The sequence below is a fragment of the Nicotiana tomentosiformis genome, chromosome 8, assembly GCF_000390325.3.
Source record: "Nicotiana tomentosiformis chromosome 8, ASM39032v3, whole genome shotgun sequence".
Taxonomy (NCBI): Eukaryota; Viridiplantae; Streptophyta; class Magnoliopsida; order Solanales; family Solanaceae; genus Nicotiana; species Nicotiana tomentosiformis.
This window is the reverse complement of record NC_090819.1, coordinates 13,880,682-13,903,642: the sequence shown is the minus strand read 5'-3', so window position 1 is coordinate 13,903,642 and position 22,961 is coordinate 13,880,682. Positions and strand designations below refer to the sequence as shown.

Below are 22,961 nucleotides of genomic sequence, written 5' to 3'. Positions count from 1 at the left end.
CTTCTTCTCTTCCTGACGCGTTTTCTTGAGATGTGTTTTCTCAAATGCTATGAGATCTCTATGCAGTTCATCATATGATAGTTTGTCCAAATCTTGAGATTCAAGTGCAACTACTGCCATGTGGTAGGCAAACTTCTTAGAATTTTTTGAACCTGCTCACCACTTGAGTACGGTCTACCAAAAGCTTTCAGATCGCCAATGATTTTGCTGAATCGTTCAAACATTTCTTCAATAGATTCACCTTCTTTCATCTGGAAGAGTTCATAGTCGTGAATCAACAGATTTATCCGTATTTCTTTCACTTTGCTAGTTCCTTCATAGGTAACTTCCAGTTTGTCCCACATTTCCTTGGCGGTATCACAGCTTGAAATTTTCTTATATTCTTCTCCACTTATAGTATTATAGAGCAAATTTCGTACATTAGCGTTAACTTGAACAACAGCCATTTGCTCGTTAGAGTAGTCATCTATATCTTCAGGATCAGTGGATGGATGTCCTGATGCTTGAAGTGGATAGTTTTCCTGTTTGATAACACGCCATACTTTGACATCATAGGACTTTGCATATACTTCCATGCACACCTTCTAATGAGAGAAGTGTTGTCCATTAAAATATGGTGGTCTTACTTGCGATGTCCCTTCTTGAAAGAGTGCTCCAATAGTAACTTGGTTTGACATGATCTTTTCTCACTAACTGTTAAGCAAAAGATAAATATGTGAGACCTGCTCTGATACCAATTGAAAGTACAAAAGGGGGGTGAATTGTCAATTTTTTTTTTTTTATTCTAAGTAGTTGACTAGTTTACCAATTAGTCGACTGAAAATAAAGACAGAATATAAAGTGCAAGACAGAAGTAAAGTGCATGAATTAAAGACATTCAGATTTTTATACTGGTTCAAATTCAATGTGAATCCTATTCCAGTCCCCTTAGGTTGCTAGGGTGTTCTCTATTCGAACCTCCTTGAATAATTTCGTACAATCGTGTTGATGTTATCTCTGAACACCAACTCACTTTTGGATCTAAGTACGCTCGTGATATTTTTGATACAATACCTCACCAATATTTTATCTCTTTCTTCTTTCTACGGATTACACAGTAAACTTCACTTAGATTACAATATTTGTTTAGAGTAGAATAAAGAGTACGAAGTTGGTTTGATCAAAGTATAAAGCTTCAAGACTGGTATAGATGTATATATACTCCGTGAGGTCTTCTTGATTCTTGCTTGACGTGAATCTTGAGAGATTGGAACCCAAGGGAGTTGATCCTTGAAAGGAATCATAGAGTGATTCTTTCCAAGAATAAGGTGTTGCTTCCATTGATTTGCCTTGGCTTGTGGTCTTGATTGGACTTTTCCTTTGCTAAGCAGATTTTTCCGTTATTTTTTATCAATTAAAATTAGATCCTTTGATTTCGGCTTATAACTGTCTTCCTTTAATGGAGGAATCTTCAGTGCATAGTTTTGCAATCTTGACTTCCGTTAATTTAGGTCCTTCCTATAATATCCTCTGTTAATCTGTTGTCAAATCCTTGATTGATTCCGGAGTATTTTCCCTTTAGATTTCCGCTACTCCTTCCTTTTTCGTCTCTAATCTTTGATAGTCTTCCTTTCCATTTCTTCTGGAGTATTTCTGAAAGATGTGTTATTTTGCATCATTAAAATAAACGTAAATCTAACACCCTGTTTGGAACCCAAAGCTTCAAACCCATAAGATTCAAATCCTAGTTCCGTCTTTGTATATGAACCATGCAAACGTTCCATGAATAGCTCTATAGTGACCATATCTGTCAAAATTCAAAAGAGTATATATGTTGAGACAAGTTAGTTTCATATTGTCGCTTCACCAAACTCTTAACTATTTTTTGCCTGCACTTTCTTAATTGAGAAGCTGCTAGCTGCAGGAATAGTGGTTGAGAAACTTTAAAGAACGTTGGGAGGGTTTGGTCCATCAAACAATAAGAACAAATTGCAACACTAGAAATACACGAAACAAATCCAATATAATTAATTATCTATTTCCTAATTAATCAGTCATTCTATATATAACTCCTTGTTAAAGAACATCAAATAAAGCCCTAGGAATGAAACTTTGTATACAATTCATTATCCATATATATAGGCCTTTCAAAGTTTTCTTGATCAACCACTAATTAAAATGCATCTTTCACTTTTTTTTCTTCTGCTTTTGCATCTTCTTTTTCCTTTTTTCATGTTGGAAGCTCCAACTCAAGCTCAAGGGAAGAGTTTAGTTTCAGCCATTTTTATCTTTGGAGACTCAACAGCTGATCCTGGAAATAATAACTACATAACAACTCCTTTCAAGAGTAATTTTTCACCTTATGGGAGAGATTTTACTAACCATGTTCCAACTGGAAGGTTTACTAACGGGATGCTTGCTAATGATTTCTTTGGTAATTACTATAGCAAGAATTTTACTTTGAATGCAGGATCTGGGGTTGGTGGATTCAGATCTGATTATTAAAAAAAAATGACAAGCCGGTGAACTAGGCATCTCGCATAAATTATACGCAGAGTCGGGGGAAGGACCGCAACCCAAGGGGTCGGGTGGGATGTAGATAGTCTACCATAATGCAAATATTAGTGATTGCTTCCACAGCTCGAACCCGTGACTTATAGGTCACACGGAGACAACTTTACCGTTTCTCTAAGGCTCCCCTTCTAATTATATGTACACATTTAAAAAAAAAATTGCATATGTATATTTACATAATTTGAGTCGAAAGCAATGAATTCAGTTGAACTTGTATAACATGCCATAGATCCGCCTCTGCATATATATAGTTAGTAATTCCTACAATATTGTGCTTGAAATTTGTGTTTGAATGCAGCTAGGTATGTTGGTGTGAAAGAATATGTGCCTCCATATTTGGATCCAAGTTTAAGTATTGAGGAACTCAAGAGTGGTGTTAGTTTTGCATCTGCTGGAACTGGATTTGATCCCCTCACACCAACAATAAGTGTATTAATTCTATCTATCTCATTTTCCTCCCTTGCATCATATTTCCTTTTCAAAGCCCTACTTGTGTTCTTAGATATGGGAATTTTTTAGTTCTAACACATATTAAGTAAATAGAAGTGTGTTTTTTTTAGCAGCTTAAACTTTTAAATAAGATGATCACACACTTCAATATTTTCTAATATGAATTTACGCTAGTGTAAAAATTTCACAATGTCAGTGTGACTTAACATGTTATAAGTTTTATTTACAATTTATTCTAAGCTACCAATTAATACTAATTAAATAAACTTATATGTAATTGCTTTTTAAGTAACTTAATTGTGTAAAGTATTTCTTACATCGTCGGTGTACTAAGAACTTAAAACTCTTTTGATATTAATATATTTGACCAAGAACATACACGGCCGGTTTACTTCATTGTGATTGATTTAATCCAAATATATACATATACAAACCACTTTATAACATCATCGTTTGTCCTAATATTTTTTAGCTGCTATAGCGAAATGCTATTATAGAGACATAATATAAACAGAGACAGATCTAAGATTTAAATTTTATGGATTCAATATTTAAAATTTTTAGTATTGAACCCATTATATTTTTAGAGTTATGAGTTCTAGCTACTATTTATTAAAATTTTAGTAATTTTTACAGATAAATTTATACTTCGTGTCGAAAGTATTGGGTTCAGTTGAACCCGGTAATTAACTCCACGTTGCATCCGTCCCTAAATATAAGTAACATGAAAAATAGGTTTCAAAAAAATTTGGTCATTATAGTAAAATTTTGTTATAACGAATAGTTGTTATAAAGATGTTTGACTGTGCAAGATTCAATAGGAGCGCGCGATTGTTTTTTTTTTTATATTGATTTTATTTGTCCTACTAGTTTCATGATTTTCAGCTTGGTATTTTCAACCTGAGTTTTTTTCTTTCTGTTACTTAATTTTCCTAATTTTGTGGGTATATATACAGAATGTGATCTCATTATCAAAGCAGCTAGAATATTTCAAGGAGTATCAAGAGAAATTGGAGGCAGCTATAGGGAAAGAGCAAACGCAGAATTTGATAAAAGAAGCACTGTTCATTGTTAGTGCAGGAACAAATGATTTTGTGGTCAATTACAACACACTTCCAATTCGTCGTAAAAGCTATTCCCTCTCATCTTACACTGACTTCTTATTACAACATGCCCAGCTCTTCCTACAGGTTTGGCCACCCAATTCAACTAAACCAAACATAGATCCAACCAAGAATTTTTTTCACTTTTGAAAAAATGGAAATAAATAACAAACAAATAAAAATAATTAAGGTATAAACATTGATAATATAAATTATTTTACATTATCAGTATAATTTAATTGATTATAATAAGTTCTCACACTATTTTTCAAGTTATCATAGCAAGCTTGATATGAAGAGTTAACTATTGTTGAAGGTCAAGTACTTTACTTGATGGTTGTAGAAAACTCAATAAAAAGATTACTAATTAATGAACTTAATGAATTATTTTTCCAATTATTAATTAGAAAATATCTGAATTTTTATCGCATACAGTTAGTCGTATCACATACAGATACACTTGGATGTCATTTGGTTGGTAGGACATGAAATAACAATCCTGAGATAAAATACAAAATTATTTTGTTTCGCATTTAGGTATTAATTAGTTACAGGAATCATTTTGTACTAAAATGACGGGATTAACTATACCATATAAAAGATAGATTTAATAGCTAATCTCATGATACAGCCCAACCCATAGATATTCTTGCCAAACAAATGTTCAATGTTCCACGATCGGATAAGGTTTGATATTTACTTCCATTAATTAGGCAAGTGAATGGGTAAGCTAAGAAACTTCCTTTTTTTTTTTTAATAATTTAAAATAGCTATAAGGAAGGCAGTGGGGTATGGAGTTTGCAAGAACCCTATAGTTTATTGTGTACATTTCGATATTTACCGGTCCATTTTAATTAATTTTTTAATTATTTTCACACATTAAAGAATTTATTTTTTAACATTAATTAACAATAAAATGATCATATTAACCTTTTGTTCAATAAAAATATAACAAATAATCCTAGATTCTTTACTCCAAGGACAACTTTGGGGGAAAAAAAGAAGTTAATTCCTTCTTGATATCTGAAAAAATCAAATATTATGAACTAAAAAAAATGCCAAAAAATCAATTAAAGTGGACCGGAGAGAGTACCATTTACTTTGAAGTTAGTTCTATGAAATAAATGGGTAAACTGAATAATTAAGTAAAAAATGTTAACATAGTTAATTTCATCTTTTAATACACTTTAGATAAGTATAAAATTTCAAGTAAACTAAAGTAGTTTGCTTGCTAATTAATTTGTGCTTTTTTTTAGAGATTAAAAAAATTCTAGTTTCTGTCAAGAGAGAATATTTGTTTCTTCATTTGTGGTTAACCTTTTTTTCTTTTTGATTCCGTGTGAAATAACAAGGGGGGTTTAAGTTTCTTAAATAAGAATAAATTATTTATCTGATATTTGAAACTTTTAATACTTTGCTAATGCAAAAACGCTATAGGAGAATATAATCAAGCTAAGATTAGAGTGACACGATTCTATCTCCCTTTTTCTCCTCCATTTTTAGCCTACGTATTTATCATTTTCCTCTTGTTTTCTTTTCTTATATAATCCCAACGACCACTTTTATCTTCCATTTGTGGTGGGGAAGCACCATTGTCTAAGGAGTTAAATTATATATACTAAAAGCGTAAAACCTTTTTTATATTAATATCGATATGGTTTAACCTATAATAACAGGTTATTTACAATTTTTATTAGGTTACTGATTAATGATAATAACAAAAATTTATTTATAATTACTTTATAAATGAACTGATTGTGTTTTTGCAGGAATTGTTAGATCAGGGGGCTAGGAAAATTGGAGTAGTAGGTCTACCACCAATGGGTTGTTTACCAGTTGTTATTACACTTCACTCAGATAATGCATTTACAAAGCGCGACTGTACTGATTTCTTCTCCTCCATTGCTCGAGACTACAATTCCAAGCTCCAAAACCAGCTAAATGACATACAATTTAAGTTTGCAAAATTGGGTTCTCGAATTGCTTATATGGGTATTTATGGACCATTGGTGGACATGATTCTAGGACGCAAATATGGTGAGTAATTGTTAACTTCTATATTAAGAAATATTTATAAAATCAGGACAATTAAAAAAGTAATTATATGTAATTTTATTTAATAAACATTCATTTGTAACCTAAAATAATTAAGTGGGCGTTTGGACATAACAATTGTGAAATTCCGGAAAAAAGTTTTTAAAAAAAATAAAAATGGTATTTGAAAGTTAGAGTTGTGTTTGGACATGAATACAATTTGGAACTGTTTTTGAATTTTTGTGAGTGATTTGAAGTGAAAGTTTTGAAAACAGTTTTTTGGAGTTTTTCAAATTTTCGAAAATTTTCAAAATTCAACATCAAATGAAATTTAAAATTTTCATGGCCTAATACTGATTCCGAAAAAAGTAAAATTTTTGTAAAAGTCAAATGGGCCCTAAAAGTTTAAGTTCTATGCATTGTTGATTTAAATTGAAAACTAAAAAATATTTATGCAGTCATTTAATAAGTAATTGCCGGCAAAAATGATAACTAACCTACCGTTAAAGGATCGACCTTCATTTTGCAAAATAAACATGTTTTCGATAATACCAACAAAGAAAATCAGAAAATTGTAAATTAATGTTTCCAAAATGGAACTCATTTTAGTCGGTTTCTTTTGGATCTACACTTTTCATCTAGTTGAAATTAGATTTGCATCCTTTGGTTAATAGGATTTTACACCAACATATATGATATATCTGACCCTAAAAACAAAGATATTTTTATTTATTTTTCTCGTTGCAGATAATTAACTATTTTTTATTTTTTTTTGAATGATAGATTTTGAAAAAACTAACAGTGGTTGCTGTGGGACGGGCTTATTGGAAGCTTCATTTATGTGCAACCCAAAGTCCTATGTTTGCTCAAATGCAACAAAGTATGTGTTTTGGGATTCAATACATCCAACTGAGAAGACATATTACCTTATCTCTCAAGCACTTCAGCCAACTATTGATTACATCACCAAGTATTGAAATATTAGTACATCATATAAGATTAGAAATACACAATTATATTATCCACCTTTTTATTTGAAATGCCGTTGAAGGAGCCAAATCATAAAAAATTTACTATATTTATTACTTCTTCTATCTCATTCTGACCAGGTACATCTTAAGAAAGAAAGAAAAACTTCTCACAACTTGTGGTTTAAAACAAGTTATAAACATTTGTGTGGCTATAAATTATTTCATTAAGCATAAAATATAAATTTTTAAGTTAAATTATTTGTAAATATAGAAAGGCATCATTTTTATGAGACAAAATAAAAAGAAAAGTGTACCATATAAATTGGAATAGACTATAGAAAGAGTATAATACAAAATATTAGTACATTATATAATTAAGATCAGAAATATACAATTATATTACCCACTTGTTTACTTGAATTGCCTTAATTCGACGAAGCCAAATTAGTTATTTTAAGACGAGAAGGACAGCTATAATATGTTTTGAAAGAGAATATCACAAATTCGAAATTAAGCATTAGATATCTCGAGATATATATGTGTGTGGTTATACTAACTACTTATGTTTTGGTGCCCGATCTTATATTTGATATTGCATATTTTGTTGAAAGAAAGAGAGAAGGAATTTACATTATGTTAATTTGATAGGACAATGAATGATGCTATAGGTATCCGCGAAGGAAACTTAATCAACAAATAATCTTTTTATGGTTAGAAATTGTTAGTGGATCTTAAAAATAATCACCATATAATCTTTTTATGGTTAGTAATTCTTTTTGGGTGATTAAAATTAAACGAGAAGAGTGTTCGCTTTAATTTTCATTACATTTGACTTCGTATGATCACCATCAAGAATTGTGATAGAATGGATAAATCCGTCCACCCATAATAGAGGTCTCAGTTCGAGCTCTATAATAGAAAAAATAGCCGTAGACAACACTCCCCTTTGTCGGAACACCAATGTGAAAGTACCAAATATCGAGCGAGAAATTAAAAAAAAGGACTCAAATTTGATACTACTTAGTCCAATCATCTGTTTGAAGAAACAGATCCAAAAAGTTAGTCTAATAGTAAAGGATAATAATATTCATAGCACTCAGCTGTTATCAAATCCGTTGTAGTCTAGTTGGTCAGGATATTCGGCTCTCACCCGAAAGACCCGGGTTCAAGTCCCGGCAACGGAAATTGTTTTGTGTAATAAATCTTAATTTCACTTTTTACGTTTGCATCCACTAGCCTGAGATACATGACAAAAAAGAAGGCAACTAAAAAACCTACCAAACCTGCAATTTCAATGTTTTTAAGGAATGTTGGTCTCTACCTGTTCTATGTGACCATTTTACATAATTTTTAGTGTATAGTATATATATATATATATATATATATATATATATATATAGGGTTATTTTATTGGTAAAAATTTATTCACATTGGCTATTTACATCAAAGTACACAAATTTATCATGATTAAGTCATATATTAATTAACTATAATCTATATATAAGAGTGTATGTGAATACATGTGTCATATATTCATTGGTTTGATGTAAACATCGTATGTCGTAAATGTTTACCTATTTTATTAATATTAGTGCAATTTAACTCATTAGTTACTTACAACAAAGTACCAAAATATACTAATTTATCATGATTAAGTTACCCATTAAGGTATAAATGTGTATTAATTAACTATGGTTAATAGATAAGAGTGTATATAAATACATATATTGTGTATTCATTAATTTGGCGTAAACCTTGGCTGTGATAAGTTTTTACCCATTTTATTAATGTTTGTGCAATCTTCTGTTAGAACATGATGATTATGATGAAGTGCCGTAATACTCATTGTTTTCAGTTGTCTCAGAAAAAGAAAAGTAAAAATACTTGATTCCCTACAATATTTTCTTTTCTTATGTGTTTTCTCTATAGTTAAGTTTAAAAGAATTTTCAAAATTTACTATTGTTTTGGCTATTAACTTTCTATAGCTATCATATACATAATCATTTCTTATAGCTATTATTCAATTGTTACGGTAGTGTATTCGCTGTATTCGCGCTGCTGTATTCATGAATACAGCAACAAAAAGCGCCTAAAAATCAGGGTAGTCCAGTTGTACGCGCATATACTCACATGTATTCGCGCCATGTATTCATGAATACAACAGCAAAAAGTGTCTAAAATCAGGGCAGTCCAGTTGTATGCGCATGTATTCACATGTATTCGTGTTGCTGTATTCATGAATACAACAGTAAAAAGCGCCTAAAATCAGGGCAGTACTGTATGCACATGTATTCACATGTATTCGCGCCATGTATTCATGAATACAGTAACGGAAATCACCTTAAAAATAGGTATGTCCGGTTGTCTAAGAGAAAGGAAAAACATAAATAGCATATTTCATGTCTCAATGGTAGTATATACCATAAATACTTATTTTGATATAAAATATAAAAGGTAGCTATAGAAAATAATATTTTAAAATAATTTTGATTTATAATAAATAGAGTGTATACCTTTGCTATAAGAGGTAAAAAAAAAAATAAGTTAATTCACATACTACTTTTAGCTTTTATCAATAACTATGCACAAAATTGGAATGATAGGTCTACCGCCAATGGAACTGGACTAGAAGTTTAAATTTTCTAACCATATCCTAATTAACAGTCGAAATTACACCAAGTATCCGCTTTGAGCATCTCTATTTAAAATATATTAATTTTTTAAAATTTACTTATACACTGTGGGAAGAAGAGGATTATATTTTTTGTTCTTTATTACTTCAACATGTGTAAGATGGGTCTATATTACAACGGAACTGCTTGGTATTATAAATGGACTTAATCTCTATCAATTTGAACTTCATACATACAGCTCTGAAGTTTGGGAATTACCAAGCCTAATTTCATATCAAAGTGTTTGAAGTTCGAACTACACTCGTGTATACGGTCAAAATCGAGTTTGCCCTTCGTGTGATTAATCAAGATTGAAGTATGCTGGACCGAGGTTTGTCATTATAATGTCGAGCTGTGATGTGAAGTTGGGTTATCGAGCTCGAGACCCAGAAACCGATCAATAACGAGATCAAGTCAATATCGAGCTCGAGACCCAAAGACCGATCAATATCGAGCTCGAGTCAATATTGAGCTCGAGACCTAGAGACCGACCAATACCGAGACCGGCCAAGATCGAGATCGGGCCAGGGGACAAAAGAGTCGTTATAGCCGCATTTGAGGAGAGAATCTCGACGAAAATCAAGGAAAAGCTAATTAATTAATCTATCATGGGATCCCCACTATATATTTTTAATTATACCCAAAATGGGATTCCCCACTATATTAAGAGTGGTCATCATTTGTAAGAGGACATTGATTCATACACATATTCACTCTAATATATACAAGAAATAGAGCTAATATTATCCTCTCTCTTTTTTTGACTTTTGATTTTTTTAGTCATATTGTTTCTTCTATCAATCGTTCTTCACCCAATTTGGAGGTGATTAAACCAGAAGGTTTAGGCTAACTAGTTCATCTGGTTTGCATTCATTTCTTTTATAACTAATTTCAATACACGTTTATTTATCTTTCCCAATTTATACTACGTATCCTTAGAATTGCATATAAATTCAACTATATCCGTTTTTCGGGTAAACAATCTGGCACCCACCGTGGGGCTAAGGATAACAGTGGTTATTCAGTACGAATCTCTGCAAAACACACCATTTTACGCTTGCTCTTGGAAGTGTCTTTGATTTCAGGTTAAAATAAAGAACTCTCAATTAATGGCCCTACTTATCGACAACGAAGCTGACCTTCAAGATGAAAACAACAACCTGACAACCGGGGACGAAAGGCCACTCGTCGATCCCGTTGGAACTCGGGTCGTAGATCCAATTGACGTTAATTCACATGTGGCCATCGAAGCGAACCAACGTTCCGACCCCAAAAACAACATTCATGGTGGATCTCGATCTGCAGTTCGAAAAATACAAAATGCTGGAGAAGACGGGATCAGCCTGCGTATGATTTTTGAAATGTTACAAACTCAACAGGTAGCGATAGCTCAGTTGCAGAGCCAAACCCAGGCACCGAGAAGGCTCGAGCCCGGTCCACCCCAAGAAGTCACCCACAAAATGGGGCCAGCTATAGTAAGGTCAAATGAACAAGAATCGGGGACTAATCCCGAAATTATCAAAATGCTTAAGGAATTGACAAAATGAATAGAGTCATGAGAAAGGAAGAATGAAGTAAACAACAAAAAAATGGAAACTTATAACTCTAGAGTTGATCAGATCCCGGGGGCACCACCAATATTGATCCCGGGGGAACCACCAATATTGAAGGGCTTGGATTCCAAAAAATGCGTACAAAAGCCTTTCCCCCTGAGCGCGGCTCCAAAACCGATCCCCAAGAAGTTCTGCATGCCCGAAATTCCTCAATATAATGGAATGACCAACCCCGACGAACATGTCACCTCTTACACATGTGCCATCAAAGGGAACGATCTAGAAGATGACGAGATTGAATCCGTATTATTAAAGAAGTTCGGTGAAACTCTATCAAAGGGAGCGATGATATGGCATCATAATTTACCGCCTAACTTTATCGATTCTTTTGTTATGCTTGCAGATTCTTTCGTAAAAGCACATGTCGGAGCCATAAAGGTTGAAACTAGGAAGTCAGACCTTTTTAAGGTAAGACAAAAAGACAACGAGATGCTAAGAGAGTTCGTATCTCGTTTTCAAATGGAACGAATGGATCTACCACCGGTCACAGACGATTGGGCCGTTCAAGCTTTCACCCAAGGACTGAACAAACGAAGCTTGATGACTTCACGATGGTTGAAGCAGAACTTGATCGAATACCCGGTTGTTACCTGGGCTGGCATACACAATCGATATCAATCGAAGATTAGAGTCGAAGATGACCAGTTGGGTTTTGGGTCCCCTATTAAAAGGGATATCAACTGAGAACCAAGGTCGAACAGGGACCGATACCGACCGTACAATGAAGATTGTAGGGGTAGCAAACCGGTACGTAACCCCGTACGAGGTGATAGGAGAAGTGATCGAGGCCAGGGGACTCAAGGGCTGATGAACAAGAGTGGGTTCGACAGGCATACCAGACCTAAGGAAGCACCACAATTATCAGAATATGACTTCAATATGGGCGCATCAGCCATCATATCGGCTATCGGTCGTATCAAAGATACTAAATGGCCTCGACCTCTGTAGTCCGATCCAGCCCAGAGAAATCCCAATCAAATGTGCGAGTATCATGGCACCCATGGCCATAGAACGAAAGATTGCAGGCAGTTGAGAGAGGAGGTAGCCCGGTTGTTCAATGAAGGGCACCTTCGAGAGTTTTTAAGTGACTGAGCTAAGAGCCATTTCAAAAACAAAGAGTTCAACAAACAAAATGAACAAGAAGAGCCACAACACATCATCCACATGATCATCGGAAGGATCGATGTCCCCCGGGGGCCGGTGCTTAAACGCACTAAGATGTCGATTACAAGAGAGAAGCGGTCTCAAACTCAGGATCACATACCTAAAGGAACCTTGTCCTTTAGTGACGAAGACGCAAAAAGAGTCATGCAGCCCCATAATGATGCACTGGTAATATATGTACTTATGAATAAAACTCAATTTAAGCGTGTGTTAATTGATCCAGGTAGTTCGGCCAATATCATTCGATCAAGAGTCATAGAACAACTCGGTCTACATGACCAGATCGTGCCTGCAACCCTGGTACTAAACGGATTTAATATGGTGTGTGAAACCACTAAGGGCGAGATAATTTTGCTAGTAAACATGGCTGGGAGCATTCAAGAAATGAAGTTCCACATGATCGAGGGCGACATGAGATATAACGCCTTGTTCGAGAGGCCATGGATCCACAACATGAGAACAGTACCCTCGACCTTTCACCAGGTTCTGAAATTCCCAACATCGGAGGGAATCAAAATGGTCTACGGGGAGCAACCGACCACAAAGGAAATGTTTGTCGTCGATGAAGTGATTCTGATATCTTCACTATCATCGACAAAGGGATCAGATTCAAAGAATAAATGGGATACCAAATAGCAACCACAAACGTCAGCCTCGACCTAACTAGAGAATCAGAAAACTGACGGAGATGATGACTACGAGATCCCTCTATCTTTCGTGGTCCTCGATAACTCTGACGCTACTAAATCAACGGTCGAAGAACTAGAGAAAATCACGCTAATCAAACATCTGCCCAAGCGAAAGGTATACCTGGGCACGGGGTTAGATCCCGAGCTCAGGAAAAAGCTTATTTAATTTCTTATAGCTAACATAAACTGTTTTGCTTGGTCCCATCTTGACATGACAGGGATCCCACCGAAAATAACCACTCATAGACTAAGCTTGGATCCGAAATTCCATCTGATAAAGCAAAAAAGAAGGCCCAAGTGCGAGGTCAAACACGCCTTCATCAAGTACGAGGTAACGAAACTTCTTAAAATAGGATACATTCGAGAAGTAAAATACCCTGAATGGCTAGCAAATATGGTGGTAGTCCCTAAAAGGGGAAACAAACTTAGAATGTGTATAGATTATAAAGACATGAACAAAGCATGCCCTAAGGATTCTTTTCCTTTGCCTAATATCGATCGTATGACCGATGACACGGCCGGCCATGAGACTCTAAGTTTTCTCGATGCCTACTCCGTGTACAACCAGATACATATGAGCCCAAAGGATCAGGAAAAGACCTCATTTATCACTAAGTACCGTGCCTATTGTTATAACGTAATACCATTCGTTCTAAAAATGTTGGTGCAACTTATCAATGCCTAGTAAATCAAATGTTCGAAAAACAAATAGGGAAACTAATGGAATTTTATATTGATGACATGTTAGTTAAGTCCCTGTGAGCAGAGGACCATTTAAAGCATTAGCAGGAAACTTTCAACATACTGAGGGAGTACAATATGAAGCTCAACCCCGAAAAATGTGCATTCAAGGTTGGCTCGGGCAAGTTTCTTGATTTCAAGGTATCCAATCAAGGAATTGAGATCAACCCCGACAAAATAAAAGCTATGGAGGACATCACAGTAGTAGATAATGTAAAGGTCGTGCAGAGGCTAACGGGACGGATAGCCACCCTAGGGCGATTCATTTCGAGATCCTCATATAGGAGCCACCGATTTTTCTCACTACTTAAGAAGAAAAGCAACTTTGCATGAACTTAGGAATGCCAACATGCTTTGGAAGAACTAAAGCGGTAGTTATCGAGCCTGACACTGCTTCATACCCCAAAAATAGACGAACAACTTTACATGTACTTAGCTGTATCGGAGATAGCGATAAGTGGATTTCTGGTTCGAGAAGAACGAGGTACGCAATTCCCTATTTATTATGTCAGTCGAACCTTAGGCGAGGCCGAAACTAGATATCCATACTTAGAAAAATTAGCACTTACTTTAATAAGCGCATCTAGAAAATTGAAACCATATTTCCAGTGTCATCCGATACATGTTGTAACAACTTATCCTCTTCGAAATATTTTGCACAAACCCGAGATTTCAGGTCGATTAGCCAAATGGGCCATAGAAATCGGTGGGTACGATATTGAGTATCGACCCCGAACCGCTATCAAATCTCAAATCTTGGCGGACTTCGTGGCTGACTTTATGCCAGCTTCGTACCCAAGATTGAAAAAGAACTACTGATAAAATTGGGTACCTCTTCGGGAGTCTGGACCCTCTTTACAGACGTTGCCTCGAACGCAAAGGGGTCCGGACTAGGCATTGTACTAAAGTCACCCGTAGTTAATGTAGTTAGACAATCTATCATAACTACAGAATTGACTAACAATGAGGCCGAGTACGAGGCCATGATTGCAGGTCTCGAACTAGCTAGAAGCTTGGGAGCGGAAGTCGTAGAGGCTAAGTGTGATTCCCTCCTCTTGGTAAACCAAGTTAATGGGACTTTTGAAGTCCTAGAAGACTGAATACAGAGATTCTTAGATAAACTACAGGTGACTCTACGTCGATTTAAGGAATGGACTTTGCAACATGTACCCTGAGAACAAAACAACGAGGCTGACGCTCTTGCAAGCTTAGGTTCATAGGTCGAAGATGAAGAACTCAACTCGGGGACTGTCGTACAACTCATGAGATCGGTAATCGAAGAAGGTTGTGCCGAGATAAACTCCACAAGATTATCTTGGGATTAGAGAAACAAATACATAGAGTACTTCAAAAACGGAAAGCTTCCATCAAATCCAAAGGAATAGAGAGCACTGCTCACAAAAGCAGCACAGTTCATCTTGTCCGAAGACAGAACGTTGTTTAGAAGGACGTTCGATGGACTATTGGCAATATGTTTGAGATCGGGAGATACCGATTACACCCTACGGGAAACTCACGAGGGCACTTGTGGAAATCATTTTGGTACCAATTCGTTGGTCCACAAAGTAATCAGAGCAGGGTATTATTGGACCGATATGAGCAAGAATGCAAGGGAGTTCATTCGAAGATGCGACAAATTCCAAAGGCATGCGCCCATGATTCATCAACCTGGGGAGCTAATCCAATCGGTCCTATCTCCATGGCCTTTCATGAAATGGGGAATGGACATTGTTGGCCCCCTTCCATCGGCCCAGGTAAGGATCGGTTTATTTTGTTTATGACTGATTATTTCTCTAAATGGGTTGAAGCACAGGTTTTCGAGAAAATCAGAGAAAAAGATGTGATAGACTTCATTTGGGACCACGTCATGTGTCGGATCGGGATACCAATCGAGATTGTATGTGATAATGGAAAACAATTCATCGGCAGCAAAGTAACTAAATTTCTCGATGATCACAAAATCAAAAGGATCTTATCAACACCTTATCATCCCAGCGGGAACAGACAAGCTGAATCGACCAACAAAACTATCATCCAAAATCTTAAGAAGAGATTGACCGACGCCAAAGGAAAATGGAGAGAAATACTACCCGAGGCCCTATGGGCATACTGCACAACATCAAAATTCAGTACCGGAGCAACACCATTCTCGTTGGTTTATGGCACCAAAGCTCTTATTCCGGTCGAGGTCGGAGAATCTAGCATCAGGTTTTGATATGCAACAGATTAGTCAAATAACGAGACCATGAATATAAGCCTAGAATTATTGGACGAAAAATGAGAAGCTGCTCTCGTCCGTTTGGCCGCCCAAAAATAGCGGATCGAAAGGTACTACAATCGAAGAACCAATCTTTGACATTTTAACATCAGGGACTTGGTGCTAAGAAAAGTCACCCTCAACACCCGAAATCCGAGTGAAGGGAAAATGGGTCCGAACTGGAAAAGACCGTATCAGGTTCTCGAAATCGTAGGAAAAAGATCTTACAAGCTCGATATGATAAACGGCAAACAACTACCGAGCAATTAGAACGTATCACACCTAAAACAATACTACTGCTAAGGTACGACACTCCCATGTTCATTTGTATTTTGAAACTAACACTTGCAGGTGTTCGAGCAGAAACAAGGATGGATTCTTCAAACACAAAACATTTAGGTCTGAAAGCACACGTTGCATTCTTTTTCCCTTAGACCAGTTTTGTCCCAAATGGGTTTTCTGGTGAGGTTTTTAATGAGGCAACTATTGATCGTGCTAGCTTAGAACGATTCAACAGTATCCAATGCCTCTTTACAAATCAACCTCGAATACTGGGGGGCATCGCCCTAGGATATCAAGTTCGGGCAAGCTCGTTACTCTATGGCAACATGGTCTCGATAGGAAAAATTTATAAGGGCCAAATGGTCAAACGAACCATGCCCGCATAGTTTGCTCGAGCCCTAAACATGTACGCATGTATAATAACCTATAAAGAGGATTTTTTCCTTTACTGATATCTCATACCTCAGAAAGGTTCTTCTGCTTCATATTCTCGATCTATTATGCAAACATGCTTAAGGGCCGACCATGGCGGAGTTCGAACTATAACCCCGAATCGGGGACTACGTATAAAACCTAAGGGCTACGTCGCTTCAAGTTCGAGAAAATTCTCACCCGACTACAAAGCCCAAGGGCTACCTTGATTTAAGTTCGAACTACAACCCTGAATCGGGAACTATGTGAAAAGCCTAAGGGCTACCTTGATTCGAGTTCGAGAAATCATTCTCACTCGACTGTAAAGCCTAAGGGCTACTTAATTCGAGTTCGAGCAAACACTCACTCGACCATAAAGCCTAAAGGCTACCTTAATTCGAGTTGGAGCAAACACCCACTCGACCATAAAGCCTAAGGGATGTTTTTTATTTCGAGTTCGAGCAAACACTCACTTGACTATAAAGCCTAAAGGCTACCTTAATTCGAGTTCAAGAAAATACTCACTCGACCATAAAGCCTAAGGGTTGTTTTTTATTTCGAGTTAGAGCAAACACTCACTCGACCATAAAGCCTAAAGGCTACCTTAATTCGAGTTCTAGCAAACACTCACTCAACCATAAATCCTAAGGGCTATTTTTTATTTTGAGTTCGAGCAAACACTCACTCGACTATAAATCCTAAGGGCTATTTTTTATTTCGAGTTCGAGCAAACACTCGCTCGACCATAAAACCTAAAGGTTGTTTTCTGCTTTGAGTTCGAGAGACCATCCTTGCTCAACTATAAAAACTAAGGGTTACTTTACTTCGAGTTCGAGCAAGTACTCACTCAATCAAAATGCCTAAGGGCTACACTAGTTCGGTTTTGATCAAATTATCTGAACCTCGACCTTAGAATACAACTTCACAATTCTATAAAGCAGAAAGGAAGAAAGTTTTTTTTTACAAGGGCAGCATAGCCCGATCAAATCTCTTTACAAAAGACCAAAATGATCTTATAAGAAACGCAAAAAGGACTTAGTCCTCTGCAGGAGTAGCATCTTCGCCCTAGAGGCCCCCTTCGCTGTCAGATCCGCTCGTACTCCCGGTATCATCATCATTGGGAAAAGCCAACACTATGGTTTCGGCTTCAAGCTCCTTAGCTTTCTCGATCTCGACTGTAAGATCGAAGCCACGAGCATAGATTTCTACAAGAGTCTCCCTTCGAGACTGGCATTTAGCATGCTCGGCAACCTAGTTTGCTCGAGCCTGAGCAGCCTCAGCAATCTCCTTTGCTCGAACCTGAGCAGCTTCGGCATCAGATCGATAAACAGCCACCATTGCATCAGCATTGGCCATGGCTTTCTCAACCTACGATTTGGCCGCTGCAAGTTCCGTGGCCAATCTCTCTCGATCAGAACCTGCCGAGCTCAACCGAGACTGGAACTCCTTGATTTTCTTGGCTTGCACCAAGGTTTTCTCTTTCAAGCTTCGAAGTTGGGCCTCAGCCGAAGCCAGTTGAGTTCGGACAGTCTCTTTTTCTGAGGTGATGCGGTCCATGTTCTTCTTCCATTCCTTGGCCTCCGACTTCACTACGTCCACTTCAACACGAATCTTCCTGATCACGTCGAGCTTTTGCTCGACCTGCGGGATCGAACTGTTAGCCATCACTCCCGAATAAATATCATTAAATTCAAAGATTCTTTTTACCTGCTCGGCCAGCTCAGCATGTTCTTTCCGAGATGCTTCAAACTCAGCCCAAAGTCTTTTTACTTCTCCTTCTCTCTGCTCACTGAGAAGCTTGAAGGCATCTCTGTCCTCAGTAAGCCTTTGAACTTCGGCTTCGTACCGGCTCAGATCCCCTCGAAATTGGAGAAAAGCCTCGTGATGAAGCACAGAAGCCTACAAAAATAAAAGGAAGGGATTATACAAGGAAAGAAAAACACAAGTATGAAAATTGGCAAAGAAAGTATGAACTTACCCGATTCAGGGCCTGTTAGGCTTCGTTGAAAAGGCAAGACGTTCCCACCTTGCTCAAGCTATTCTTAGAAACCTCTAAGTCACTCGGACCGGTGGCATATTCTACCCCGATAAAATAACCATGGAAAGGATCCTCCGCTTCATAGGCTCCCTCCCCACGACAAGTCTCCACAACCTGATCGTCACGTATCATCGATTGGAAAATGAAGGAAAAGAGGGGGAATCCCCGATCTCTATTGCCCCGAGTAGGTCTTTTTGGGCACCATCTCCGTCTTGGGGAGCCTCAAGCTCGGTTCGCACACCGGCATCCCCAGCTCCTTCGACGATCTCTTTGCCCCGAGGTAAAACATCCTTGGTCCCCCTCGGCTCGGGGACTTGGGTCAAAGCCTCCTCCTCGCCCCCATCAAGTCTGGACGGAGCAGTATCAACTCACATCGATACTGAAGTATTTTGAGTATCGATGCTAGCCCGTGCATGGGCCACCAGCCTGAAATCACTTTCTTCTTCTTCATCATCCCTTAGACTAAGGACCGACTCCATAGTCAAAGGGATTATGTTCGCCTTGGGTTTTTTAGCCGCTCTCTTTCTGGGGTTTTGACCCTCGGAGTCCAAGGCCCTTTTTCTTTTAATCACTTTCTCCGGTTTTAAGATAGGCAGTAAGGCTTCTTCATCACCTGATGAGGGTCTCATAACCGCGTCTTTTCCGAGACCTACAAAGAAAGAAAAGTAAGTAAAACTTATGCCTGAAAAAATGCTTGAACGGTAAGCAAATCGGCGAGCCAGGAAGAAGGTTTACCGTGAGTACGAGCCTCTCAACGGCCCTTTGACAAATCACGCCATGCGCGCTCAGCGTACTTTAATGTCGAAACCAGGCTCCTAACCCAGTTCTCGAGATGGGGAATCGCACTCGGCATCCAAGCAGCGACTGTGTCAAGAAAAACACTGATAAGAAAAGATGAAGAAGTAAAAATAACAAAAACTAAAAATGGAATCACACTTACGGTTCATATTCCATTTCTCAGGAAATGGTATACTCTCGTACGGGTTTAGGTACGAGGTCTTCACTCGAACGAACTGGCCCATCCAACCCCGATCTTTATTTTCATCTATGCTCGAGGTAAATGCCTTGGTGGCCCGACGTTGAAGCTTTATCAGCCCACCTCTGTAAAGACGATGACTATATAATCTTACGAGGTGGTCGAGGGTGAAGCGAAGCCCGTCAATCTTGCTCACAAAGAAACGGAGCAGTATTACAATCCTCCAGAAAGAATGGTGTATTTGGCCGAATGTCACTTGGTACTTATTACAGAAGTCGATGATGACCGGATTAAGGGGACCCAGCGTGAAAGGATAAGTGTAAACACTCAAGTACCCTTCCACGTGGGTAGTGATCGCTTCCTCCGGTGCCGGTATCACAACCTCTTTGTTTTCCCAACCACAATCTTTCTTCGCCAAATCAAGAAGGCTTTGGGGTATCAAGCATATATATCTCGATACCGGCTCACATCGACCAGTAACCGATGAGAGTTTCTTGACCATAAAGTCGGAATCGATAACGCATCCCCCGAGAATGAGTTCTTCAAGGCGTGGCTCCACCATTAGTTTCTCACCGGCCAGCCGAGATGAGGAAGCAACCTCTTTCTGAGGAACGGTTTTAGATATCTTGTCCATCTAAATTTTCAAGAACGAAGAAGATGGGAAATTGAAATATTTTGGTGTTTGGTGAAGAACAAGCAAAGAAATTTTTAAACTTGGAAATATGAAGCTTTGGGGAAGACGAAGAACTATGAAGATTGGAATGAAAAGAGATTTGAAAGTAAAAGTTTGAAAGAATGAAGAAGAAGGCTATTTATAGATTTCATAGTGACTGTTCAAAATTGACAGTGGCCGGCCATCGACCGACGCGCATTTAATGCCTCGGTAACTGAACCGATGGGACGTTTGTCACGTACGTCACTATCGGGCTCGTCGCAGACATCAATATTCGTCTAGTCGGAGGTTGAAAAATCATATCGTTTCTCGCCACCTTCTTTCCGAGAAATGAGGGGACTATCTATATACGATCAAAACCGAGTTTACCCTTCGTGTGATTAATCAAGATTGGAGCATGATGGATCGAGTTTCGTCATTATAATGTCGAGCTGTGATGTGAAGTTGGGTTATCAAGTTCGATTTTGATTTGTTCGATTAAAGTTACACCACAACAAAAGGAGTCATAGAAAACAGAGAAAAAGAAAAAGAGTTACAGATAAGGATGTGAATGCATGTATTATTTAAACTAGAGCCGTCAAAATAGACTTGGCCCGTGAGGCCAACCCAATACAACCCGCTACTTGAGTATGGTCGTGCTAAAATTTTTTGAGCCCATTTTAAACAGATACTTATAAACCCGACCCAAGTCAACCAGCTGGCCCTTGAGGCTTGATCGAGGTCGGGCCCGGGCCGACTCGTGGGCCAAAAATTAATTAACTATTAAATATTTAATATTTTAAAAAGTAAAAACTATAAAAACTATTAACTATAATCCTCATTCCCCAACTCTGGATTGTTCATTTACCCTTTCATATCAACTAGAATTTAGATTTTTGACATGCATGTAATATGACAAAATTAATTTTTCTTTTACTTAATTAATAACGAACTCAAAAAGTTTTAGGTGGCCAATAATAATCTTTTTACAAAGAAAATATTACTTTAAGTGGCCAATGCTCAATTTGGATTACTTTAATATATTATTAATATTTAAACTGCTCTTCAGTATAGAAAAATATCAATTTTAAATACACAAAAAAAAAAAAAAATTGACCACTAGCAAATTTCAGGAATTTTAAATTTTTTATGGATTATAATGATGAAATGAGCAAATGATATTAACCTAAATTAAAAAATCTCATCATATAAACTTATTGAAGCAATCTCTCAATCTGAGGAAAATAAAAGAAAAGTATTAAGAAAATATTCATGTAACTTTAAACAAGAAGAGTTAGAGATATAGAGAATTTGTATTTCAATTACGAGATTCTTCGTCAAATATCAAGCTTTTTGTACGCTTCAAACAAACAGAAGTTGTTTACATGATTAATCGACTATGTCACGAAAAAATATTTAAGGATTTAAAAAAATTATTTTTTCTAAAAAAAAAGTGAAGGGCCGATATGCCCTAGCCCGCGGCTCTCTTAGGGCTGGGTCGGGATGACCATTTTAAGGCTCATTCATATGGCGGGTCGGGTCGTCCTAGCACACCAAATTTAAAGCCCACAAGGCTTGGATTGGACTGGCCCGTTTTGACAGCTCTAATATAAACCCACGATTAATACAAGCAGTTGGTATTAAGTTGAATATCATCACCTATAATGATCGATAATAAACAAGAGGGAAGAACAACATCGAATTAGAGTAAAATTTTTGTACGATTATCCTTTCGAAAAAAGTTAGGACATTACATGGCGATATGGTGAGGTGGAATGAAACATTATCATAAATAAAGCAAAGGACATTGTCATGCCTCAACTTTGGAAGACGGAGATGGCACTCGATACTTTAACTTGACCGAATGGATCAACTTGTTATGATATTACCTTATATAATTCATACATAATTTAGGAACATAAAATCTTTCTTAAAATCATCTCCTTGCATAGCTTGAAATTATTAAATAACATAAATAGTTATTCATACATGTCATGTGTAACCTCAATAGAAATGACAAAACATAATCTAACCCACACTTGTCTATGAAATCTCTACGAGAATATGAATAAAAGACATGCAGATAACAAGACCCCGACTATACTCTAAAAGAATACTGAAAATCTATGTCAACAAATGGGTATGATTATAGACCTACATCGGCATGTGTAGCTTCTAGTATTTGCCTTTTTTTTGTAAATACCTTCTCATTTGACTAAAAACACTTCGAAAAATATTTTGTCACATTTAACTGCTTTGGCCATAAATCAATATCTATAAATTAGGCTTAATTGTCGTATACATTTTCTTTTCGTATCATGGTCAATTTTATTTTATCATTTAAAAGCCAGTCG

General features: G+C 37.0%; 3 protein-coding genes and 1 non-coding gene across 4 annotated transcripts; 3 read left to right on the top strand and 1 right to left on the bottom strand.

The window, feature by feature from the left end:
* Positions 1-1,836: 1,836 nt before the first annotated feature.
* Positions 1,837-7,225, top strand: LOC104110569 (GDSL esterase/lipase At5g45960-like). Its single transcript, XM_009620096.4, has 5 exons — positions 1,837-2,413; positions 2,852-2,982; positions 3,960-4,193; positions 5,876-6,143; positions 6,924-7,225. Exons 1-5 carry the CDS (start codon positions 2,158-2,160, stop codon positions 7,115-7,117), a joined length of 1,083 nt encoding a protein of 360 aa, XP_009618391.1. The 5' UTR covers positions 1,837-2,157; the 3' UTR covers positions 7,118-7,225.
* A 997-nt stretch (positions 7,226-8,222) lies between these two features.
* On the top strand, positions 8,223-8,295 carry TRNAE-CUC (transfer RNA glutamic acid (anticodon CUC)). The gene has a single exon. It is a non-coding gene; the product is annotated as a tRNA-Glu (tRNA).
* Positions 8,296-12,615: 4,320 nt separating this feature from the next.
* On the top strand, positions 12,616-13,197 carry LOC138897087 (uncharacterized). Its single transcript, XM_070183042.1, has one exon. It carries the CDS (start codon positions 12,616-12,618, stop codon positions 13,195-13,197), a length of 582 nt encoding a protein of 193 aa, XP_070039143.1.
* Positions 13,198-18,309: 5,112 nt separating this feature from the next.
* Positions 18,310-20,589, bottom strand: LOC138897086 (uncharacterized). The gene is made up of 3 exons (XM_070183041.1): positions 20,424-20,589; positions 19,552-19,628; positions 18,310-18,840 (listed from the first exon to the last, which is right to left on the bottom strand). Exons 1-3 carry the CDS (start codon positions 20,587-20,589, stop codon positions 18,310-18,312), a joined length of 774 nt encoding a protein of 257 aa, XP_070039142.1.
* Positions 20,590-22,961: the final 2,372 nt, after the last annotated feature.